The sequence below is a fragment of the Patella vulgata genome, chromosome 5 (assembly GCF_932274485.2).
Source record: "Patella vulgata chromosome 5, xgPatVulg1.2, whole genome shotgun sequence".
Lineage (NCBI taxonomy): Eukaryota > Metazoa > Mollusca > Gastropoda > Patellidae > Patella > Patella vulgata.
The window spans coordinates 2,930,667-2,957,677 of NC_065883.2; the positions used below are offsets into that span (position 1 = coordinate 2,930,667).

The 27,011-nt window shown below is 36.3% G+C and overlaps 2 protein-coding genes across 2 annotated transcripts; both read left to right on the plus strand.

The window, feature by feature from the left end:
* The first annotated feature begins 679 nt into the window (after window positions 1-679).
* On the plus strand, window positions 680-16,590 carry LOC126821021 (BTB/POZ domain-containing protein 9). The gene is made up of 12 exons (XM_050549271.2): window positions 680-725; window positions 2,452-2,669; window positions 4,335-4,470; window positions 4,926-5,159; window positions 6,059-6,323; window positions 7,701-7,920; window positions 8,580-8,699; window positions 10,141-10,250; window positions 10,944-11,133; window positions 12,075-12,182; window positions 13,955-14,033; window positions 14,380-16,590. Exons 2-12 carry the CDS (start codon window positions 2,485-2,487, stop codon window positions 14,632-14,634), a joined length of 1,902 nt encoding a protein of 633 aa, XP_050405228.1. The 5' UTR covers window positions 680-725; window positions 2,452-2,484; the 3' UTR covers window positions 14,635-16,590.
* A 3,513-nt stretch (window positions 16,591-20,103) lies between these two features.
* Window positions 20,104-22,099, plus strand: LOC126821023 (tripartite motif-containing protein 2-like). Its single transcript, XM_050549276.2, has one exon. The coding sequence runs from the start codon at window positions 20,511-20,513 to the stop codon at window positions 21,969-21,971; it is 1,461 nt and encodes a 486-aa protein (XP_050405233.2). The 5' UTR covers window positions 20,104-20,510; the 3' UTR covers window positions 21,972-22,099.
* The last annotated feature ends 4,912 nt before the right edge of the window (window positions 22,100-27,011 follow it).

The window sequence follows — 27,011 nt, forward strand, 5'->3', positions numbered from 1 at the left end:
TCTCGCTATCCGAGTCCACATCACTATCTGAAGCACTGAGTTCACTATCGTCACTCTCCTCATTTTCAACTAATGCTAAATTCATTTCAATATGGCAATCCTCCTCGTTCACGTTTTCAATATCAAGTTCTTCTGGTTCATTTTGAAGCCTTTGTTGTAATTCAACGTTAGCTTCAATCATTTTGGGTAAGAAATTTTTCACTTGACTTAGAACAGAACTTGGAGGGGGCTTGAATGTCCTCCTTGGGCCATTTTTTGAATCAGTTTTTAGAAGTTTCACTGGCTCTTTCTCAAACTTTTCTGAATATAAAAGATGTTTAGAAGTGGTTGTCTTTCCATTTGGGTGTTCAGATGAATTAACTGTTGGTTCCTTCAACCCACTGTCATGATCAGTTTCCATTTTGGGGGATATTTTGTGAAAACCTTTCCAATAACTGAATAGTAAACAAAAGCATGTGTTTGTATATTATAGTTCTGACAGTTCATTCAATGGTTTCTCCCTAAACACGCGTAATAATTGCGTTGACTCAATCTAAAAAACTTTGTTCTATTTCGGTAACGCATAAAAACTCTTCTCTCTTACTGTAAATTAATTTGTGTGCGAAAGGAATTACAATTAACACAATGCGTTATAAATTAAAACAATTTCACGTGAGATCTATATTCGCGCAATGATACCACTGTAAATAGAATTCAAGATGGCGGTTGTTTGGATTTCGTTTACGGTAAATTTACTCAATGTTTTTGGTTATTTTTTCAAGCTAGCCATAGAAATCTATATTCGTCATGTATCTAACAAGTGGAAAAATCGGTAGCGAATTGCAAATAATTAAAATGAACATACGATCATCGATTGTATAAAAAATATTTATCTCGGAAGAAAAGGAAATGTGAAACGTACAAAAATGAAAGTCTATTTTGTAACATTTGTTTACTTTTTATCGTCACTTTCCATTTCCGTATGTACATGCCCGGGCCATATTTCATGTTTGTAATTATTTATCATATGAAAACTCTTACATATATTTAATTCTATGTACATGTAGATCAGTGGATAGTGTAGATTATATTTGTAAACTCTACCTCTAGCCGATTGTTATTACAGATGCAGATGGCAACAATTTCGTAAATCTTTGACCTTAGACGGCTTAGAATCAGGTTAATAAATACTGGGCTATGATGTAGGCCTACATGGAATAATGTGTATCATTCGGAAGACAAACACTAAAATAATTATTATATTTTTAATCAATATTGGAATGTTACAGTGCACCAATCACAGCCATTACTGAATCTATTTATTTCTGACACAATCAACAATAAACTATGCTTAGTGCAAGTCTAGAAATATATTATAAGGCACCTGGTACAAACATTGTCAACCACAAATCTAGGTTTTGTCTTGTATTAACCCTCTTGTGCCTGTCGTTTTTCTCAGGCATAAATGAAAATGTAATATACATGATTATACTGTAACCCAGGTATCATTTAATCTTGGGTATCTAGCACTAATTTCTTTCACATTCACATTCATAAAAATTGTTTAAATCGTTTAATTTGTACTTCTGTCCAGTTTAAAGGTGACCATTCAATTTTGATAATGAGTGTCCAATTTTTCAATCACTGTTAAAAAATAAACAACCCAATTGATTAATAATGATGTATAATGATTAATTTTTTAACAGTGGTCAGGAAATTAAATACTTGTAAATTTGACACTCATTATCAAAATTAATCAGTCAGCTTTAAACTGGCATAAGTACAAATTAGATGATTTTGGGTGATTTAAAACGATTTTTACGAACATTTAAACCAAGATTTGATATTAAACGAATGTGAAAGAAATTAGTGCTAGATACACAAGATTAAATGATACCTGAGTTACATATATCGTCGGTAGGCAGACGAAGTGACTTATCTTCCTACCGTAACCTATTGACGATAAGTCACTTCGTCTGCCTAACGACGATATATGGCATGTAGGATAGTCTATATGGTACTATGGTGTAGCCTACATGTACATGTAGTTCAGTACATTGCACAACTAAAATCGTTGTATGAAAGTTATGGCCTAGATTGAAAAAAAGAAACTTTCACTGATTCAGTCAATGTGCATCTTGTTGTGCATCTTGTTTATGTATAACGTGGCACACGCCTATCTGTAATTAAAGTTGTTATGCTTCTTCATACTTGTAAAACTCATTAACAACTCATATAAGTTTAATGTTTATTAACGAATCACGCAAGTCTTACAATAAGATGAACGATCGAAGCGTGTCTACCCCAAGAGTGAGATATACAAGATAAGTGGACCTGAGGTCACATGTTAAACAGATTAATTACCACCCGAGTAACTCATTATACTATGAGTAATAATATACCACCCGAGTAACTCATTATACTATGAGTAATAATATACATATTATGACAAAAGTACTTGGTGTTTTTCAGTTTAGTATGGAGAATCGATAATAATTTGAAGAGATGTGTGACCATCGACAACTGCGATCTCCTGCTCCTGTTGGGGTCGTGGATCACGTTGGTTCTCTATCAGAAAGTTTCGGTGAACTTGTGGAAAATAGCGACTACAGTGATATCACACTCATTGTGGATGGGGGCCAGTTTCAAGGCCATAAAGTCATCTTAGCAGCAAGATCAGAGTATTTTAGGTGGGTAAATTTGTAACTGTTATGTGTAACTCGCTTGTTGTAATTAGAGGGATTTTTAATCGCTTACAAACTACAGTATGGTGAAAGTTAATCTCGAAAAGGAATATCAGTCCATTTTTACAAAGAAATGATGAATTGAACATTGCGTGATTTTTATCAGAGAGAAGAAAGATTAACCTCCACTGGACATAAACTAGGTCATTTCTGGACTTACACAATGGTTCAATTTTATTTAGTGACCGTACTCCTTGTCACATACAACTGGGAATTCAAAACCATGCCAGTTGACTCAATGACAGACCTTATGATAAAACGTGCACATGCTAACCATTCGGCCATTCAACCCGCCTTATCAGGCAGTAGTCGCAAGACAGTATCGCGTATACTTATACTTAGGTAAGATAATTGGACAACTTTTTTTTAAAATCTGAATAAATCCAAGCCAGGAGATTATGTAAACTCACTCTTGATATTGGTTTTGTTTGTTGAGTAGATTTGTGAATTAAGTGATGGCATATTAAAGCGAGAATTTCATATTTTCTAAGAAAGTCAAAACAGAATTATTTCTATGTCTTTTGCTCAATAGGTTATCAACTCACTATTATACGATCATAGGTATCATTCTCACACTTAAAATCATTCACCCCGGAAATAGTAACACAGTTACCTCCTAATTACCTCCCTTGTTTCTCTATTCCCTACCATGGAATAGCTATCATCAAACGTTTGGATTTGAAGTTAAAAATGATATTTTTGCCAATTTCTCAACTGGCAATAGTGAATTATAGGATTCTTTAACAAGGTAGAACTGTTTATAGATACCATCTATTTTAAGGCTTTATTTTAATACATTTTAAAACTATAACTTAAAAATATGAAATTGTAGCTTTAAATGTAAGGTGCAGGATTGGGATCTGCGAATTCAATAAATTATTGATTTGTATACAGAATATATTTTACCTGTTTTATGTAGAAATAAGAAACCAATATCTGTGAGTACGATACATGTGGTGTGGTGGGGTGGGAGGTTGAGTGGTCTGACACATCCGATTTAGATCAAACGATCTGTCATTGAGCTAAGTAGTATGGTTTTGATAATAAGTTTGTATCACATTGATCAGCAGTGAATATTCGCTAGTCCACTATAGTCACTGATAGGGATGACATCGATGCGACTTAATGAGCCCCAAATATTAACTTTTTTCCTTCTGCAAATTAAATTCTAGAGCATTTTTTTTAAGCATTAGGAAAATAAATAAAGGTGTTTCAATTATATGTAGGTAGACAGTATTTCCTATTTAGGGTAAATGGGTCTGTAAAATGAGTAAAAGGCACCATTCTGCCCAAACTAGTAGAATCTTATGTAAACAATGCACACGCCATTAAGCCAATGATTGACGCTGCATAATGTGATGTCACATGATAAAACAGTCATGATATGTTAGTCTCAGTATGACCTAGTTTATGTCAAGTGGACACTAAATTTTATTTATCTCTCCCTGTTGATGATTTGTGCCCACATTATCAGCTTGGGAAGATTTAAATGATAGCATGAAATATATTTTATACATGTTCGTTATTATAAACATGTTTTATGGTATTATTTCAGAGCTCTTGTTTTATACATCTGCGTTGTTTAAAACATGTTTTATGGTATTATTTCAGAGCTTTATTTTATGGTGGTTTGAAAGAATCACAGCCAGGAATATCTCAGATAGAATTACATGATGTTCCTGCTGCAGCGTTTTCTTCTTTATTTAAATATATCTATACAGGTAGACTACATCTTACAGAGATAAAGGTAAGTATTAATCAATGTCTTTGGTTTGAGCCAGGTATGTACGTACAAACAAATTATTGAAATGAATTGTCCCAAAATGACCAATTTTGTGTCTAGTGGAGGTTATTCTATCACGGCACTGGATTCTTGAATGGACTGTCCACAGTTCAAATTTACCTCATAGCACACTGTATGGCATATGCCCATCTTTATTAGCCCAGTTCAGAGCCGAACAGTAGGACGCTAAACCCTGTTTCATTTCATTTAATTTCCAGTGAATACTCTGAACACTATAGGAGCAGAACAGTAGGACGTTAAACCCCATTTCATTTCAATTCATTTCAAAATTTCCCTCATAGCATATTGCATGAAGCAGAAAAATGTAAACAAGAGTTTTGGTAGTCAAACAATTGAAAAATTAAAGAGTTTTCAATCATCGTATTTATGCTGTAATAAAAAATGATTGTTTTTTTCAGGAGGAGAGTCATATATTAGATGTTCTAGGTTTGGCCCATCGATTTGGTTTTGAAGAACTCGAGACGGCTATATCTGATTATTTGAAATCTGTTTTAGATAATCGTAATGTGTGTCCAATTTACGATCTCGCCAACATGTACAATCTGACATCTTTATGTACCATGTGTCAGGAGTTTATCGATAGAAACGCTTTTGAGATTTTACACAGTGAATCCTTCTTATCTTTGTCACAGGTAATAATTGCTCATTCTATGTGATAAAAGGGGGCAGGGGCTTTAGCTGAGCCGTACGGCACTGGCCTCCTTAGGTAATAATTTCTCATCCTGTCTGATACATGTATGTGGTGGTGGGTGGTTAGTGGTCTAACAGGTACGCTTTAGATCACAAGGTCGGTCATTAAGTCAGCTGACATGTTTTCTGTCCAACCTCTTGACTTTTCTCTGAAACCTCCAATCCCCTGCCATAGCTAAAGATGCCTATGCATAAGCAGATTATTGAAATGAAATTGAACCATATGATTGTCCCATAATCAGCTAGTTTATGTTGAGTGGATGTTAAACCCTCACTTCACTCCCACCTAATTGATAATTAAAGGGAGAGAGGGGGCGCTAGTCAAACCGCACACCTGTCGCACACCTGAATGTCAACTGAGGGGATGTTTTTCTCGCTCCCCTTAAAATTGAAAATCGCTCTCCTTTACAAAGTCATTGGGTGTTTATTATCATTTATGAAACCAGGAATGACCCCATTACATGCAGTTATTGATCTTCAGAACGATTTCCCATACACCCAACTAATCACTCTCCTTAATATCAGATTGCTGTCCTTAATTTCTAATTCACAAGTACATGTACATGTATCGTAACTGGGAGAGCTTTTTTAGGGGAGCGATTTTTTCAATTTGTAGTTTTAGGGGAGCCTTTTTACACTCTCCTCTAAAATACAAACAACAAAGACTGGATTATTGAATATATAATGCTGATGCCCATTCCGCTCTCATACATTTACATTTGTAGCTGTAGTAGAAATAATCTGAGTAAACTGGTAACCATAGCGACAAGTAACAAAAGGGTTAAAGATACCTGGCCATATTTCTGATTGAAACTTATTTTTATATTCTTGTGTTTTTCAGAATTCTGTTAAAGAATTGATAGCAAGAGATTCATTTTATGCCCATGAATTGGATATTTTTAAATCAGTCTGTGAATGGGCGGAGTTTAATAACGGCCTGGACCCAACACCCATACTAGACAGCGTTCGTCTCCCTCTAATGACCATGACAGATTTATTAAATAATGTTCGACCCACGTCACTCGTTCCTGCTGATTGTATATTAGATGCCATCAAAACACAAACGGAAAGTCGAGCCATGGATTTAAAATATCGTGGACTTCTCAGTAAGATATTCATTTTTTAAATTTCATCTTTTTTTCATCTTTTCAGTATTTAAAGACATTTAGCACAATATTCAACCTCGTGGGTTTTCTCCAGGTCCTCCGGTTTCCTCTCACTGTTAAAGACCCCTACGCGCAAACGAATTATTGAAATAAAACTGAACCATATGTTAGTCCCAAATTGACCTAGTTTGTGTTGAGTGGAGGTTAAACTCTCTCTCTCTCCCTCCCTCGCCCCCCCTCTCTTTCTCTCTCCCTCCCCCCTTTCTCTCTCTCTCATTTAGGGCAATATGAAGTCCTTATAAACTACAATATTGTAAAAGTTGGGGGGATCACGTGGCTAAGTGGGTAAGACGCTGGCTTCGCTAGCCTGGAGGTGGGGTGTTTGATCCCTGCATTGGCCGAGAAAGTTCATCCTGATTTTCCGGCATGGTTTCCCCTCGTCAGTGATGCAGGACGGAGGGCAGCTGTCTAGTCATTCGGATGGGATGAAAAACTGAGGTCCCGTGTACATATTGGCGTGCACGTAAAAGATCCCATGGCAGTTAGAATTCGATATAAGAGTAGGCCGTAGCGCCGGCGTATGCCCGTCTTCATTAGCCCAGTTTAGGAGCAGAACAGTAGGACGTTAAAACCCATTTCATTTCTCCTTTCTGTAAAAGTTGAATTTCATGGGAATTCAGTTTAATAATTGTTCATTTCGTTCAGTATTTACAAAGTTATGAAAAACTGTATTTTCATTGATCATTGATCTTTGTAGTAGAGAAACCTGATGGGTATTGGTATTTCCATTTCATTTTCTTAAAGAGGCATTATGGGAGATTAGACAATGATTTGACAGTTCTCGCTGTAATAGTTAAAAAATAGATAACATAAATAGAATATGATGAAAATTTCAGTCAAATTGCTCCACTCTGAACCGAAATATTTGCGATTTATCGGTACGATAAAAAATGAAGTCTTGATTATCCATTTTGATGTTAAATCATCCATCACAAAATGTATTCAAATCCAGTAAATATCGCAGGGTCCTTGGTTCAAGTCTGGTGATGAATGGAAAATTTTCGTCAGGACTATTTAGTACGGTTTCACCTTTTCAGTGGTGCTGGATAAAGGTTTAGTACAGTGTCTAGCCATTCGTATGGGATAAAAAGAAGATATCCCATGTACATGTTAGCAGTGAATGTGAAAGAAACCTTGACAGTTGAAATTTGATGAAAATTTCATACATTTTCCTATGAGGGATTTGTGCGGACAGTGCTGTAATGACCTAATCTTATATTGAATTACAACTGCCAAGGGATCTTACATGGGCATTCTAATCCCCGTAAAATTGATAGGGAATTGAAATAATTTCACCACGAATTATTTATTTTTTAGTACCAGAGGAGAATATCGCCACAGCGTTACATGGAGCCCATGTTTATAGAGGAGAGATGAAGTCGGGTCTGTTAGACGGTGATTACCATACTTACGATTTAGATCGTGGTTTCTCACGACATCCGATAGATGATAATAATGGTCAGGGTATTGTGATTAAACTTGATAGACCATATATATTAAACATGTTTAAACTTCTCCTCTGGGATCGAGATATGAGGTTTGTTAAATTTATTGTTGTACTAGTTGTGATAAAGAGACAGAATTTTATTTACCAAGTTAAATAGCTAAGTCTCTAACTCAATATCTTTCAATGTCTTCGACGTTGAAAACACAAATTATTTATCAATTTAAATCAACATTGATGTTGTGATCTTACCGGGAAAGATGGGCTTCTGATATCCCTGGTTTAAAAGACAAGATAAACATTTTGCCATTGGAACACGAATCGTGTACGATAATGTGTTTCAACGCCATTTGTAACAAGGGACTCGAAGAATAAGGCTAGACATATTCCACAAGTCATGTCAAACGGTGACATTATATTCTTATCTAGAGGGCATGCGCAATAAATACTGGAAAAACCAGATACTAGAGATTGCCATTCAGTTGAGACTTCTGGCGTATTTCGCGGAACATAACTGATTCGAAATTAGAATAAAAACGGAAACAACTGAATGTAAATCAGTTTATATACATTCATATTACATTATTTTATGCGTTGCGAACCATTTGTGTCGATTTCTGCCCGTCTTCGTTAGCCTAGTATAAGAGCAGAACAGTAGGATGTTAAACCCCATTTCATTTCATTTCTAGTGTATGCCTGTGTGGAATATGTTGAAAAATATGGCAAATTAAGAACGCTCAATTTATTTCCAGGTCATATTCATATTATATAGAAGTGTCTATGGATGATAAAGACTACATCCGAGTGATTGATCATACAGAGTATCTGTGTAGATCGTGGCAAAAATTATATTTTCCGACCAGGGTGTGCAAGTAAGTATTATAGTACCTTATTTTGTATTCGTTTAACTTATATCCTCGTCCGTAGGTATGTCCGTCCGTAGTCCAGAATTTCTAGTGAACATCGGGTGTTCGATCCCTGCATTAAAGGTTCATCCTGATATTCCAGTGTGGTGCCCCCTTGTCATTGATACAGGACAGGGGAGGGGTGCTGACAAGGACTTCTGTCAAGTCATTCAGATGGGACAAAAAACCGAGGTCCCATGTACACATTGGCGTGCACATAAAAGATCCCTTGACAGTTGGAATTCGATATAAGAGTAGGCCGTGGTGCCGCTGTCCGGGAAAAATTACCCTTAATAGCACACTGTATGGCGTATGTCCGTCTTCATTAGCCCAGTTCGGAGCAGAACAGTAGGACGTTAAACCCCATTTCATTTCTTTTAATTTCTATTGAACACTCTGAACACTATAGGAAATTGATATCCGTGTCTGTAGATACCCCAATACAAACTAGAGTATAAATATGAGACAGCCATTGTCGACTGCTAGGACAACATAGCTGCTGTGGGTGTATGTTTCATTGCCTGGCAACCTGTCTTCATCATTTGACAGATTTTTAATCCATTGCAGTATCAGACTTAATGATAAAGACTATGAACACACTTTAGCGCTATTGATTGGTCTGAATTTATATCAGCGTCGTTGTCGATGTGTATTATTATTTCAGATATATTCAAATTGTTGGAACTGTTATATTTATTTTTCATGTAACACATAGCCGATCATGACTCACACCAGTATTTGGGAAATATCCCTCTTTGCCTTGTACAACCTCATGGGTTTTTTCCAGGCCCTCCATTTTCCTCCCACCGCTAAAGACCCCTACATGCGAGTGAATTATTGAAATAATTGAATTATATGATAATCCCGAAATGACCTAGTTTGTGAAGAGTGAACGTTAAACCCCATTTCTGTCTCTCTCCCCGTAGATTTATTTTGTGTGTGGTGCAGTCCCCCTTTCACTTACTATTAATACTGTGAACTATTGACTCAATATGTATTGTTTTTATGATTTTTTTTTTTCCCTGGATTTATTCGAATTGTTAGAATGGTTAAAGTTACAATTTCATATTTTTAAGTTATATTTTTGAAATGTATTAAAATAAAGCCCTAAAATAGATCGTATCTTTAAACAGTCCTACCTTGTTAAAGAATAATCCTATTAATCCTATAATTCAAACGTTTGAAGATAGCTACTCCATGGTGGAGAATAGGAAACAAGGGAGGTAATTGTGTTATTATTTCCGGTGTAAATGAGTTTTAAGTGTGAGAATGATCTATAATAGTGAGTTGACATCCTATTGAGCAAAAGACGTTGAAATAATTATGTTTTGACTTTCTTAGAAAATATGAAATTGTAACTTTAATTATTGACTACATACTTATTATTATTATTTGTTTTTTTCTCCAGATATATTCGAATTGTTGGAACTCATAATACTGTAAATCGTGTTTTTCATCTGGTGGCGCTAGAAGCTTATTACACAAATAAACCCTTTATACTGGATCGAGGTTTAATAGGTAAGTTATCCAGTCTCTTGTTGTCTGGTAATAAACCCTTAATATTGGATAAAGGTCTAGTATAGGTAAGTTATCAATTCTCTTGTTGTCCGGTAATAAACCCGTTATATTGGATAAAGGTCTAGTAAGTAAATTATCAAGTTCGGTAATAAACCCTTGATATTAGGTAAAGGTCTAGTAGGTAAATTATGAAGTCTCTTGTTGCCTGGTAATAGGCCCTTGATATTAGATAAAGGACTAGTAGGTAAGTTATCAAGTCTGGTAATAGGCCCTTGATATTGGATAAAGGACTAGTAGGTAAGTTATCAAGTCGGGTAATAGGCCCTTAATATTGGATAAAAGACTAGTAGGTAAGTTATCAAGTCTCTCGTTGTCTGTTAATAGACCCTTAATATTGGAAAACGGTCTTGTAGGTAAGTTATCAAGTGCGGTAATAAACCCTATTTATTGGATGAAAGGTCTAAAAGATAAAGGTCTAGTAGGAAAAGTTATCAAGTCTCTCGTTGTCTTGTAATAAACACTTTATATTGGATAAAGGACTAGTAGGTAAGTTATCAAGTCTCGTTGTCTGTTAATAGACCCTTAATATTGGATAACGGTCTAGTAGGTATAGTTATCAAGTCCGGTGATAAACCCTATTTATTGGATAAAAGGTCTAAAAGATAAAATGTCTTATTTTGTTTATGTTTACAGTGCCGACGGAGAACGTAGCAACAATCAAAAACAGTGCTGTGGTGATAGAAGGTGTGAGTAGAAGTCGTAACGCGTTAATCAATGGAGATGTTAAGAACTACGATTGGGATTCTGGTTATACGTGTCATCAATTGGGTAGTGGAGCTATTGTCATTCAACTGGCACAACCATATGTCATTAGTTCTATGAGGTAAAATATATCATTTTATATGTACGCATCTTCACTTCTTCATTGATTGGACCAAAATTCTCATGGGGGGTTTGGGTAGCTGTGCTCTTTTGATGTCTAAAAACTACATTAGTGGATAATATGCCCTGATTTTAATATATCATATCCTCCTCTCTTGATGTCTAAAAGCCATATTAGTGGATGATATACACTGATTTCAATATATCATATCCTCCTCTTTTGATGTCTAAAAACTATATTAGTGGATGATATACCCCGATTTCAATTCATCATATCCTCCTCTCTTGATGTCTAAAAACTATATTAGTTGATTATATGTCCCGATTTTAATATATCATATCCTCCTCTCTCGATGTCTAAAAACTATATTAGTGGATGATATACCCCTATTTCAATAGAAAATAGCAGTGTGATAGCAGTGTAATTATAATTATGGCCCTATATTTCAGGGGATGTCGGGTGGAGGATTTGGATAGCCAAATAATCTAATGCGTGTACTTTAGATCACAAGATCTGTCACTGAGTCATGTGATGTGGTTTCAATCCAATGCTTGTACTTGACAATAAAATTATTGAAATGGAATTTGTACTACATGTTATTAATGTGTACCCCCGCCCCCCCCCTCTGACAATAAATTTATTGAACTAAAATTGTACCACATGTAAGTCCTGGGATTACATGTTTTTTCGCATTTACTTAGTGTGCCGTTCAAAATTATACGGCACACTTAGGAAGATCTCACGGCGCACTGGTTGCGAATCACTGCTATGAACTTATTAGTAGGCACCAGTGAATACTCATTTGGGATCACATGGTTTTTTGCATTTTCTTAGTGTGCTGTTCAAAATTTCACGCACACTTAGGAAGATCTCACGGCACACTGGCTGAGAATCGATGCTCTATAGATACTAAAAGAGAATATTATTTTTTTTCTCTTCAGATTATTATTATGGGATTGTGATGATCGTAGTTATAGTTTTTATATCGAGGTATCAGTCGATCACCAAACCTGGACAATGGTGGCTGATAAACAAAGAGAAATGTGCAAGTATGTTTATTTAATTTCATCGTTCTTTACAGGCCTGCAGTAGACGCTTACAGCTGGCCCCCAGATGCTTTCCCTTGATTTGATATTGTTTATCGTGTGCACGTCATTGAGTTAAGCGTCATGGTTTCAAATCCCAGAGCCTGGAGGTCGGGTGTTCGATCCCTGCAGTGGCCGAGAAAGTTCATCCAGATTTTCCGGCGTGCTTCTCCCTTGTCAGTGATGCAGGACGGAGGGGCTGACAAGGGAAGCTGTCTAGTCTTTCGGATGGGACGAAAAACCGAGGTCCCGTGTACACATTGGCGTGCACGTAAAAGATCCCTTGGCAGTTGGAATTCGATATAAGAGTAGGCCGTAGTGCCGCTGTCCGGGCAAAATTTCCCTCATAGCACACTGTATGGCGTATGCCCGTCTTCATTAGCCCAGGTTAGGAGCAGAAAAGTAGCACGTTAAACTCCATTTCATTTCATTTCATTTCAAATCCCGGGTTGTACATGACAAAGAATAGGGTCGCCTGTCCAACCTCATGAGTTTTTTCCCAGGTCCTCTGGTTTCCCATCAATGCTAAAGACCCCTACGCTCAAGCGATTTATTGAAATAAAATTGAACCAGATCCTAGTCCTGAAATGACCCAGTTTGTGTCGCGTGGCGGTTAGACCCCATTGCAGTGCAGCATTCATTATCCCAATTGCTTGACCCTATTACATTTTGATTATTTTTTTTTTTGATCACAAGGTCTGTCAAGCAATCTGGTTAAAACACAGATCATATTTCGTTTTGTTTTTATAATTCAAAATTTCGTTTTACTTGTCTTGACTACACTAGACTCTGGAAGAGTCGTTATCATTGACGTGTTCTGAATGATGTGAGCTATTAGCCAATGAAACGGTCTGTTACGGCGAACTTTAGGCGTGTTTTGCACTGAGCTGTGGGTAATCCACTAGTAACATCAGTGCTGATTGGTTAATCAAATATCTACTGTCATAGGGTTGAAAGCTGCTCGTATGACCTCTGATGCGACCTATCGCTACAACCAGTCAGATCTTCATAGATCTGTATTTTAATCAGATTGATCTGTAAAGTGGCGTGGGTTCGACTCCCAAGCTTGTACGTACATGTAACAATCAGTAGTGTGCGTGTTAAATCACTATGTCTGGCGGAACGATTTACCCAATACTACCCAATACCACCCGAATACCACTCCAATATCACCAAATACTACCCAATACTAATGGTGTCTAATGAGCATATTTCTTGATTTTTTTCAAAAATAGTGAGATATATTGTGGGAAATGTACTTCAAATGTGATTACGGATGTCTGGCTGTTCCATTTGCCTCCCTATATCATTATGTTGTAGTATTGGGTAGTATGAGGTGGTGTTGTGGTGGTATTGGGTAGTACTGGGTAAATCGTCTCACCCCACTAAGTCTGTCATTGAGTCAAATGACATGGTTTTCACTTCCAAGCATGTACGCGACAAGGAGTGGGCTCAGGAGTGGGCTCGTCTGTCAAACCTTGTGGGTTTTTTCCGGTTTCCTCACATTGCTAAAGACCCTATATGCAAGTAAATTATTGAAATAGAATTGAACCATATGTTAGTCCCAAGATGACCTTGTTCTAACAAGTGGACGTTAAACCCCATATCTCTCTCTCTCTCTCTCTCTCTGTAATAGAATTGAACCATATGTTAATCTCGAGATGACCTAGTTTTAACAAGTGGACATTAAACCCCATCTCTCTCTCTCTCTGTAGCTTTTGTTAAATGTATTTCAGGGCGTGGCAGTTAATAGAATTTGCTCCGATACCTGTAGCTTTTATAAGAATAGTCGGTACACACAACTCGGCTAACGAGGTAAGTTTAATTTCACCATAAATCGTAAAATCGGAACAAGAAGTTATGTGGCTGTTTCACATTCGTGAGGTTTACAAAATGCTGTAATGGATCAAAATAACAATGTTGGCAACATGTTTAATTTCATTGGGGAAATATCCACTAGTCCAAAACCATGCACAATTTCAGAAAAACTAATTAACTCAAGATGCATTATGTAAGATTTCAGTCAAATTATTTCATTCTGAGCGGAATTATCGGTGTTGGCGAACAGTATAGTCACAATGGTCGGGGGCTGGGGGCTGGATGACAGACCTGATGGTCACAAGATAAACCAAAATCATGAAATATTTATATTTTGTTTTAGGTTTTTCACTGTGTTCATTTTGAATGTCCTGCTGATTTAAACGGTGTCAATTCAGCTGCATCACATCGTGCACCCGGAAGTCCATCTCATCTAGTACCAAGTGTTTCACAGCAACCAGAATCTTCAGCTTCTGGTAACCTAGGAAACCAAGGAGGTCAGGGCAATCAGATGCCACGTGTTCAAGGAATTGATATTTATCAAAACAATGATTTTCAACAAGATACACCAGAAGCTGATCGTATTGACACAGTGTAAATAGAGTTCTCTCCCCCTGAATTGGTGTAGAGTTCTCTTCCTTTGTTGGAAACATTGTGGGTTTTTTTTAACTCCCAAGAATATTTCTTCTTCGATTATTTATTAAAATTTGTTCATATTTTTTTTTGTACCATCATTTTACATGTTTATAGCCTATTTATGACTTGGTTACTACTCAGTGTTATTCATGTGATTCAGGTTCTATATTAGATACCTAGCTTATCACAGAAATGTTTCTTTCATTAGGTTACCATTTGTGAGACACACTTTAAAGGGTATCTTGTCTCTTTCTTTAAAGGGTTTTTGTCTCCTTATTTCAATATGGTACGATTTACGATCCCGGAAACATATCTTATGTATATTATTTTCGTATTATTGCATTTATATTTTTGCTATGATCTCTCTTGCTAGTCAGCTTCATTGCTGGAAGCTTTAGATAAATTTAAGAAAATATAGTTTCTGCCACTTTTATAGTATGTTATACCTTTGTTCGTTATGTACATATATATTAAATTAATAGATAGGGCACCTGTTTTTATGATTGATTGTTTAGACATACATTATGCAAGAGCTAAATCTGCCTATTGCAGGTCTTTCTTTAGGTCTGAAATGTTATCTAGACATTAATTAACTTATCCAGATCATAATCACAAATCTTGATGTCATGGCTAGCCAACGATATTTACTGGATTATAATCCGATTTGCTGCTAAACTTTCATTCATGATTTAATCATGAAATAGATAATAAAGACTATGTTTTTTAGCGTACCAACTTTAGTAATGATGATCAAGGCTAGGCCAAAATTCAATCGCTAAATTCTTGGTTCAGAGAGGACCAATTTGACTGAAAATTCCAGCAAATTCCCGTTACATTATCTAGTTTTTAACTATTATAGTAAGAACTGCCAGCTCTTTATCTAATCTCCCATAATGTATCTTTAATTAGTAGTTGATTTGTAACGAGCTAAATCCTCAAGAGAATTGACGCGTTTCAACATCACGTGGTAAAGAGACCTGTAGTAAGAGTCACATCACGTGGTGTGGTAAAGAGACCTGTAGTAAGAGTCAACATCATGTGATACGTTTCATGAACTAAGAAATGAAATAAAGTTTAATTAACGGCATCTCGCTCTGTTCCATTTGGGTTAATGAAAACGGGGAAATATTTGTATCTCTTTCTAAAGCAACCCTGGAAATCAGGCACCTGTCACAGACAATGTCAGACATAGATTCAGGCTTTGTCAGACACAAAACCGCTGGTGCCTGTCATTTTGACCGGCACTGATTTGTCTTTTTTATTGATATTATTAATACATGTACATGTCCGACACTAAGTTGAAAATTTGAGGTAATATTTCATTAGTGCCTGACATTTTGTCAGGTACATCTAAAATCGTTATTTTCAGGCCTGCTCTAAAGGTCATTGAAGGAAAAAAACCAAGGTCATTGAATTAAATAAATGCTGTTTTTTGTTGATAAATAAATACTCAATGCTTCTTGCATGAAAACGACTTGTGACAATACACATGGACATTGTGAAATGTTGTTTATATTCTCTGGCTACAACGTGTTGTTTTTTATGGTTTGTCACCAACTCTAATATTGTTTATAATATTTACATATATCCAAATTGTTCTGTATAATTTCAAGCATAATGTTTAATATGTTAAATATTATTATATCTCTGATTAATATATATATATATCTATTGAAGAATAAAGGGGGGGAGGGGCACGGTATGATTATTATATAAACAGTGCTGCTGGAACCAAATTCTACAATATATATTCACTAGTTAAGATCTCATCTAGTTAATTATTCAACTCAGTGTTGGATTAATCATGTATCTAGATTATATATCAATTGCTTCAAGGTTAGGGCGGGGATTAGCTCCCCACAGTCGTTTTACATATTCATGATTACAGATTGAGTGACAGCTGTCAGCTAGGGTTAAGGGGGGGGGGGGATTAGCTCCCTACAGTTGTCTTACATATTGATGATTACAGATTGATTGACAGCTGTCAGCTAGGGTTAGGGCGTGTTATGCTTCTTTATTTCTACCTAACTAATACATTAGTATTCATATCCCGAGGGCCAATAATAAGCTCCGCCCCTTTTCCATATAATGCTGGGTGATGATATAGCATTGACCAATGATATGTGTTAATGTTAGATCAGTCTGCGGTAGATATTAATATTTTTATATTTTTTTTAAACGAAAATGAAAAACTGATTTCTTTTATCAAATAAAAAGGAGAAGTAATTTTGAACAAATATCAAGGTGGCTTTTATAAGGAAAATGTTCTGGTAAATTGAAAGATAAAAATAGATACAAATAGTTGTTAATTATTAAAATAATATCGGTTGAAATTATCGATTTTAAACCATCATGGTTATTTGTAAATATTAATGATTTATTAATAAAATTATTGACAAGGTATTTATGTTGAATCTGTTTCTAAACCATATATATTTACTTTAATTAAACATGTATTATATTTCTGTGAATTTAGGCTCTAGCTATAATAAGGATTGTAGCTTACAGCCATAAGATGTATTTGAAAACTGCATGCTGGTTGATTTATCCGAAAACTCAGTATAAGGCTCTCGCTGTAATAAGGACTGTTGTCTACAGCTATAAGATTCGGAATGGTTGTTTTTTTTTTTTGCAGCAGCAGCCGTTATGTTTTAGATTGCATATGTATTTATGAATTTTGTTTAGAATTTAAAACCGGTTTGTAAAACGCCAGATTTCTTGTTTGGAATAAGCCAGGTTGTGAGTAGGGCTGTCATTTTTAATATTACTCCCAGACATTGACTGGTGTTAAAAATATCCGACACATTTCTTAAATGTCCGGCTGTAAAATCTACAACTTGTAATAACATTATCCATTTGATAATTCCTAGTTTATATTTTTAGAATTTTTTTGTAAGTGTTGAATTATAATATAGGACAGGTCGCTTATTACATTACTGAAGTCAAAGTCTGTGGACGGATTAGAAAAAACTACACAGTATTTAGTTGTTTAGCAGCAATCCATGATGTCATACTATAATGACGTCATAGAGCTTTGTATATACAAAATATATAATTATAATACATACAATAAGTTGATTATAATACACGTTATCTCATTTTAACAATGTCAAGGTCATATAACGTAAGCCAATTATTGTGACACCATTAGCATACTTCATGGCACATTGGGTTGAAACTTATTTTTGATAAATTGAAATAATATAAGAATGAACTAGCCAGTAGGCTTGGTTGTCTACATACAATGATAACTTCGGTGATTTAACAGAGGTTTACACTCGATTAACACGCTGAATTTAGATAACTTTACTGGTTTAACAGGCTGAATTCAGATAATTCAGTATCGTTTTAAGTCTTTTATTAGCTCCCTTGATTAGGGATCACATAAATTTGATTGGTCAGTCAAAATAATCGCCCCTAATTGCTGTATGATGAAGCAATGGTTAATAAGCTATGTGATAAGATATCGACTACTGTATGAAGTAATGGTTAATAAGCTAGTAGTGTTGGTAACCGTTGATTTAGGAATATTGTTGGGTGGTATGAGATGTATGTGATAAGATCTTGATGTTACATGATATGTATAATATAATAGACTACTGATTATATGATATAATAAATAGCACTGTGATATTATACTATACAATATCGTCTCTTATTATTTGCAATGGCCGAATGGTTTAAAGCATTACCGCTGCCACATATCTTGGGGGGGGGGGCGAATGGTTAGCGCATGCGCGTTGCATCATAAGGTCTGTCATTGAGTGAACTGGCGTGGTTTCGATTCCCGGGTTGTACGTGACAAGGAGAAGGGTCGCCTGTAAGACCCCATTTTCCCTCCAGGCTTACCTAAATTCGTTTCGTCTTATATGGCCGAGTTACGTACATTTGTGCGTTACCCTATACTTAGATTTCAATGGTGTCCACCTAACCGTTTTGCAGAAGGGGACGTGTTTTTAGCAGCACATACTGACGCTAGCGACGTAAGCAATGCAAAGCAAGCGAAAACATTAACAAGCTAACGATTATAGGGAGGTAACCGGAGCGACTCGAGGGAAAGCGAAGCGAGGCTCGTCTTGACGTGAACAGTCATGCTATAAGACAATCTGTTTCTCAGAGTATGACGAAAGTCTTCTAATATTATTGTAAAAGATGACTGCCTTCAACACATGACGCCATATCACGCAGCGTCAATCATTGGCTCAATGGTGCGTGCATTGCTTACATAAGACGCTACTGATTCGAGCAGAATGGGGCCTTTTACTCATTTTAATACCCATTTAGACTAAAATAGGAAATAATTTTTACCTACAAATACGTCAAACGTGTTTATTGCTCTTTCTAATACATGAAAAATGTTTTAGAATTTAATTTGTCGGAGGAAAAGAGTTAATATTTGTGACTCATTAAGTTGCATCGATGTCATCCTTATCAGTGATTGTCGAGGCCTAGTGAATATTCACTGCGGATCATTGTGGCTATAAGATGGACCGCAACAGCCCAACAGCCGACATCTTGTTGCTGATTGCCTGTTGTGTTTTCAGCGAAGCGAAAAAGTTGGTTCGAAAATAGATCGGAGAAGACGTTGAGATAATGATTAACAGTGCCGGTATAGAAAACAGTTTTACAATGCTTGATTTTGATTAATAGTTACTGTTGGTTGAAAGAAAGTTACAAAGTTACACTATAGAACGAAATTAAATGAAGTTTTCTACCAACCAGGATAATTGTGACTGGATACTAGGGGAAATTATGACCGGATAACGGCTTCTGTGTCTATTGTTCATCGCATCCAAACTGCCGAAGAATCTTATGCGTGCACATTAACGTAAACACTTTCTATTAGATCAGAGAGAACTACCTTTCTGTAATCCACGTATCTATTTATAGGCTAACAATAGTCCCGTGCAGCAAACAAAATGTATTAAATATATCTTATAAAATAGTGAAACGAGAATAATAAAGATGAAACGAAATAAAACTGTAATCGGGGCATACGGATCAACGTGTCTATCTGACGTACAGTTTTATAGAAAAGGTCATTTCAATGTCTAAATACAATCCCATCTGTATTATATTGATCATAGTATCGTCTTTCATTTTATCTAATAACCTATATTCTACGACAAGCTTGCAATATATTCACGTAATAATACAGTTGTATCGTTGCTATATCCCGCTATCATATTATTTAATAACCTACATTTTACACTAAACATGCGACCTGTTAATAATACTTTAACTATATATATAGGCAGCCCTAAACACGTGAATGATAAAACGTAAGCTGAACTTTGGCTTGCAATAGAATTATTGTGAATAGCATTATACACCACTAAACACGTGACCTATCACATATATACAATTGTATTGTGACATGAAGTAATTCAATACGAAACGAAAAGTTGAGTTTCTAAGAAAGTCAAGCTGAGTTTCTAAGAAACGGTAGCAAAACCGTGTATGTACACTGTTAGTGGATGGCTGATTTTGACATTTTATCCTATAGACAGTTAACTGTCGTGTTTAATGGCGTATATTTTTTTGACCAACTCGTTTTGGTTTTGTATTTTTGAAGAGTTTCAGTTTGTATATTATACATGTGGGGTTTTTTTTGGTTTTTTTTAAGTCTCCCGTCTCGATAGCGTATATTACATAGACCTATTCGTTTGTTTTTGTATTTGTGAACAGTTGCAGCTCGTGTGGTATAAAACCAGTGTAACAATCAACCAGTGTAACAAACAGTAATTCAACATGGCTGAACAGACAGACCAAGAAGTGTACTTGTGAACAGTTTTAGCTCGTGTGGTGTACAACCAGTGTAACAATCAGTAATTCACCATGGCTGAAAAAACAGACAAGGAAGTTTGTAGTATTTGTTTGAGCAACTTTCAGCAACCTGTAAAAGTGGACTGTCACCATTCGTTCTGTTTCAGTTGTTTAGACGATTATGTGAAGAAAACCTCAACTAATGACCAGTTCATTTGTCCATTGTGTCGTTGTTTAATACAAATCCCTACTGGTGGCGTTAACCAATTAAGATCCAAACCATACATTGCGGACCATTCTCCAAATAATATTCCACAATGTGATGTATGTACTGAAGATATATCTCAATATTTTTGTCAAGACTGCGATCAATGTTTGTGTAAATCGTGTAAAACCATGCATGATAAGTTAAAGTCTTGTAAAGACCATGTTGCTTATCGATATGATGAATACCAAATTGGCCAACAATCAAGGCCAAAGAACGAAAGTACACCAGTCACTTCAGTCACAGATCATAAAGAGTTTTGCCGCCATCACGAAGGAGAGGAAATTACAATGTACTGTAAAGACTGTTCACTAGCCATGTGTTGGAAATGTTTCGTGGCCAATCATAACGGACACAATTATTTAGATTTACAGGAGGAGGAAGTCAGACAAAATATGAGACAGGATTTAAGAACACTGAATGATGAATTAGAAACACAAATTAAACGTTTTGAGAAACATTATGATAATTTGAATAGTAAACTAATGGAAGTCAAACAAGTTACAAAAACTGAATGTGACAGAGTAGATGCACAGGTGGATAAAGTCTGCTCAGAATTTCGTAAAATTGGAGAAAATATTAAAAAGGAAATGCAAAAAACTAGTGAAGAGGAAGAATCCAAATGCCGGAATTTGATGGAGGATATTAAAAGACTAACAGAAGATTTAAAAGCTAGTGTTAAATATTCAGTCAATGTTTTAGAAGATTCGGCCATTGTTGAAGTTTTGCAAAGATTACCTAAAGTTAGACAGGAGAAAGATGAAAGTTGTTGTAGAAAATTGGATATACCTGGTGTAAGATATTCAACATTTCAAGTAGCAGAGATAGATAAAACGTTGTTAACTAATCAACTTGGTAAAATTGTAAGTTGTCATCAGATTATGATTGAAGATATTTTTACTGTGGAAGGTGTGAGAGGTAGTGGTTGGAATTATGGTAAACAACAAGTAGTTTCAGGTTTTACATGGAGTATCAGTGTAACTAGAAGCACATCATTATTTGTTGGGTTAAACCTGCATGACGTGGAAGATAAAAGTATTACGTCATGTAAAGTTGACGTCACATGTAAAATTATAAATAAAAATGATGATAGACAATCTGTGGTTAAACAATGTGTTGATACTGCCAGACCTGGTGGTGGATTATACTGTGGTAAACTTATTGACCTGTCATATGTCAATGACCCTGACAGTGGATTTATTGATGATAATGGAAACTTTACAATTCAAGTAACAATTAATGAAATTACTGTCATTGACAGGCGTTAATAATTAGGCTACTGTTATTCTGATTAAAGTTTACTAAGTACCGTGGGCGAGTAGAAAATATATATCAAATTTTTATGTGAATGATATTCAAGCAATAGATATAGAAATAATTATGTATGAAACTATCGCTTTAATGTCAACCATCAATTCATATACTATTCAAAAAAAGTAGGGGATATTTGATTTTGGGGGCATAATACTAAAATATGCAAATGACTACGAAAAAAGTCACTATAGAACCTAATAGAAGAAACATTTCCAGTTACATGTGACGCCCAAACGCACCAATAGCTACCGCATGGAATGCAGGTGATGCTTGGGATCATCATGGGGTTCCAACCCAAGATTTGCACGACTCTGACTTTGAATGTTACAGTCATTGTGGCATTGAATTCCAGGGTGGAAACATCAGTTTAATTGTTTTAGTGACCAGAAAACAAATTTTGATATGCGTCGGCTTACCAAAAATGAAAGGTTACGTGCCCTTGGCATGCTACAGATCGGCACAACACAGGCGGTTGTGGCGCGGACGATGAATGTTTCTCAGTCTGTCATAAGCAGGCTATGGTCCAGATACCGTGATACACAATCTGTACAGGACAGACCACGCTCAGGTCGACCTAGGGCGACAACTCAAGCCCAGGATCGATTTATCCGTACCGTGGCCTTGAGAAATCGTGTCATCACAGCAAATCAGATCAGCGCTCGTCTTCAAACAGACACTGGTGTGAGAGTGAGTGGCCAGACGATTCGGAATCGACTGCATAGGGGTCACCTTCGCGCCCGACGTCCTCGCGTGATCCCTTGTTTGAGAGATCATCACATTCAGGCAAGACGTCGTTGGTGTAGGGATCGTCAACACTGGGATAATCGACGCTGGAGCAATGTGATGTTTTCAGATGAGTCAAGGTTCACTGTTGATTTTTTGGACAGACGTAGGAGGGTGTGGCGTCGTCGAAACGAGCGCTTCCAAGACGTTAACGTCATCAGACATGATCGATTTGGGGGTGGTTCTGTTATGGTGTGGGGAGACATCACTGTTGCTGGAAGAACGGCTTTACATGTTGTTGCAGGGCGTGTTACAGGCCAGTACTACCGGGACAACATCTTGGCAGTCCATGTTGTGACGTTCGCACGACGTCATGGCCGCCGTTTCATCTTCCAGGATGACAACGCAAGATGTCACAGGGCCAGGATCGTTACAGGTTACCTCCAACAACAGAACATCACCACATTACCTTGGCCAGCACTGAGTCCCGACCTCTCCCCCATCGAGCATGTCTGGGACATGCTTGGACAGAGGTTACGTCAACGTCAACAACGCCCTGCCAATGTCCAAGAACTTGCTGCTGCGTTGCAACAGGAATGGGACAATCTGGACCAAAATGACCTTAGACGTCTCATTAGGAGTATGCCACGTCGGATCAATGCTTGTTTGGCAAACAGAGGAGGATTTACCCGTTACTGACTTGGTTGTGATGCTGTGGTAATTTTGCTGTTTGACCCCGGGTATCATTTTACCCTTATAATGGTCAGTCTGTGCCTTACTTAGTCTAACGATCATTTGGAATAAATCGATGAATGTGAACTTCATTTCATTTTGTCATTTGTTTCTTCGTCAGTTTCATTAGGTGACTTTAATAACACTTAAAAATCAAATATCCCCTACTTTTTTTGAATAGTATATATAAAAATTATGTTTTGACTTTTTTTTTTATAGAAAACATGAAACTATGGCTTTAACCATCAATTTATATATTATGATCTATATTGTATATGTTATATTTAATATCAACCATCAATTTATATATAATAATAATAAGCTCCGCCCCTTTTCCATATAATGCTGGGTGATGATATAGCATTGACCAATGATATGTGTTAATGTTAGATCAGTCTGAGGTGGATATTAATATTTTTATATTTTTTTTAAACGAAAATGAAAAACTGATTTCTTTTATCAAATAAAAAGGAGAAGTAATTTTGAACAAATATCAAGGTGGCTTTTATAAGGAAAATGTTCTGGTAAATTGAAAGATAAAAATAGATACAAATAGTTGTTATTTATTAAAATAATATCGGTTGAAATTATCGATTTTAAACCATCATGGTTATTTGTAAATATTAATGATTTATTAATAAAATTGTTGACAAGGTATTTATGTTGAATCTGTTTCTAAACCATATATATTTACTTTAATTAAACATGTATTATATTTCTGTGAATTTAGGCTCTAGCTATAATAAGGATTGTAGCTTACAGCCATAAGATGTATTTGAAAACTGCATGCTGGTTGATTTATCCGAAAACTCAGTATAAGGCTCTAGCCGTAATAAGGACTGTTGGTTGTCTACAGCTATAAGATTCGGAATGGTTGTTTTGTTTTTTTTGCAGCAGCCGTTATGTTTTAGATTGCATATGTATTTATGAATTTTGTTTAGAATTTAAAACCGGTTTGTAAAACGCCAGATTTCTTGTTTGGAATAAGCCAGGTTGTGAGTAGGGCTGTCATTTTTAATATTACTCCCAGACATTGACTGGTGTTAAAAATATCCGACACATTTCTTAAATGTCCGGCTGTAAAATCTACAACTTGTAATAACATTATCCATTTGATAATTCCCACTTTATATTTTTAGAATTTTTTTGTAAGTGTTGAATTATAATATAGGACAGGTCGCTTATTACATTACTGAAGTCAAAGTCTGTGGACGGATTAGAAAAAACTACACAGTATTTAGTTGTTTAGCAGCAATCCATGATGTCATACTATAATGACGTCATAGAGCTTTGTATATACAAAATATATAATTATAATACATACAATAAGTTGATTATAATACACGTTATCTCATTTTAACAATGTCAAGGTCATATAACGTAAGCCAATTATTGTGACACCATTAGCATACTTCATGGCACATTGGGTTGAAACTTATTTTTGATAAATTGAAATAATATAAGAATGAACTAGCCAGTAGGCTTGGTTGTCTACATACAATGATAACTTCGGTGATTTAACAGAGGTTTACACTCGATTAACACGCTGAATTCAGATAACTTTACTGGTTAACAGGCTGAATTCAGATAATTCAGTATCGTTTTAAGTCTTTTATTAGCTCCCTTGATTAGGGATCACATAAATTTGATTGGTCAGTCAAAATAATCACCCCTAATTGCTGTATGATGAAGCAATGGTTAATAAGCTATGTGATAAGATATTGACTACTGTATGAAGTAATGGTTAATAAGCTAGTAGTGTTGGTAACCGTTGATTTAGGAATATTGTTGGGTGGTATGAGATGTATGTGATAAGATCTTGATGTTACATGATATGTATAATATAATAGACTACTGATTATATGATATAATAAATAGCACTGTGATATTATACTATACAATATCGTCTCTTATTAATTGCAATGGCCGAATGGTTTAAAGCATTACCGCTGCCACATATCTTTGGGGGGGGGGGGGCGAATGGTTAGCGCATGCGCGTTGCATCATAAGGTCTGTCATTGAGTGAACTGGCGTGGTTTCGATTCCCGGGTTGTACGTGACAAGGAGAAGGGTCGCCTGTAAGACCCCATTTTCCCCCCAGGCTTACCTAAATTCGTTTCGTCTTATATGGCCGAGTTACGTACATTTGTGCGTTACCCTATACTTAGATTTCAATGGTGTCCACCTAACCGTTTTGCAGAAGGGGACGTGTTTTTAGCAGCACATACTGACGCTAGCGAAGTAAGCAATGCAAAGCAAGCGAAAACATTAACAAGCTAACGATTATAGGGAGGTAACCGGAGCGACTCGAGGGAAAGCGAAGCGAGGCTCGTCTTGACGTGAACAGTCATGCTATAAGACAATCTGTTTCTCAGAGTATGACGAAAGTCTTCTAATATTTCTGTAAAAGATGACTGCCTTCAACACATGACGCCATATCACGCAGCGTCAATCATTGGCTCAATGGTGCGTGCATTGCTTACATAAGACGCTACTGATTCGAGCAGAATGGGGCCTTTTACTCATTTTAATACCCATTTAGACTAAAATAGGAAATAATTTTTACCTACAAATACGTCAAACGTGTTTATTGCTTTTTCTAATACATGAAAAATGTTTTAGAATTTAATTTGTCGGAGGAAAAGAGTTAATATTTGTGGCTCATTAAGTTGCATCGATGTCATCCTTATCAGTGATTGTCGCGGCCTAGTGAATATTCACTGCGGATCATTGTGGCTATAAGATGGACCGCAACAGCCCAACAGCCGACATCTTGTTGCTGATTGCCTGTTGTGTTTTCAGCGAAGCGAAAAAGTTTGTTCGAAAATAGATCGGAGAAGACGTTGAGATAATGATTAACAGTGCCGGTATAGAAAACAGTTTTACAATGCTTGATTTTGATTAATAGTTACTGTTGGTTGAAAGAAAGTTACAAAGTTACACTATAGAACGAAATTAAATGAAGTTTTCTACCAACCAGGATAATTGTGACTGGATACTAGGGGAAATTGTGACCGGATAACGGCTTCTGTGTCTATTGTTCATCGCATCCAAACTGCCGAAGAATCTTATGCGTGCACATTAACGTAAACACTTTCTATTAGATCAGAGAGAACTACCTTTCTGTCATCCACGTATCTATTTATAGGCTAACAATAGTCCCGTGCAGCAAACAGATTACCTGATGTTATAGACGCTTCCTGCCAACTTGACACCTGTTCGCTATCGACATCCCTGGAGTTCTTGGTCTATTTGATTATGTAACGATTAGTTAACCTTACCTTGTTGGCATGTCTTATTTAAACTTTCTTTGATGATAAGCAAATGTTAAACCTGATATGATAGATGATACATCAGCCAGTTCCTTTGTCTGGAAGGATTTTTAAGCCCAGAGAAGAAACGAATCGACAGTCGGGTCCGGCCAGGAGACGAGAAGTGAGGCCGTGGGCGCCTCGGCTCGGCACGAGACGGAACGCCCGAGAGTTGGCACATTTATGCAAAGCTAGGACATGGCTCCCTCAACACAAGCTAATTACGGA

Excerpts from the sequence above, each read along its gene's own strand:
- LOC126821021 (XM_050549271.2), top strand. The coding sequence starts at position 2,485 with ATGTGTGACCATCGACAACTGCGATCTCCTGCTCCTGTTGGGGTCGTG. Across the intron at positions 2,670-4,334 it reads GCAAGATCAGAGTATTTTAG|AGCTTTATTTTATGGTGGTT; the intron begins GTGGGTAAATTT and ends GTATTATTTCAG. Across the intron at positions 6,324-7,700 it reads AAAATATCGTGGACTTCTCA|TACCAGAGGAGAATATCGCC; the intron begins GTAAGATATTCA and ends TTTATTTTTTAG.
- LOC126821023 (XM_050549276.2), top strand. The coding sequence starts at position 20,511 with ATGGCTGAAAAAACAGACAAGGAAGTTTGTAGTATTTGTTTGAGCAAC.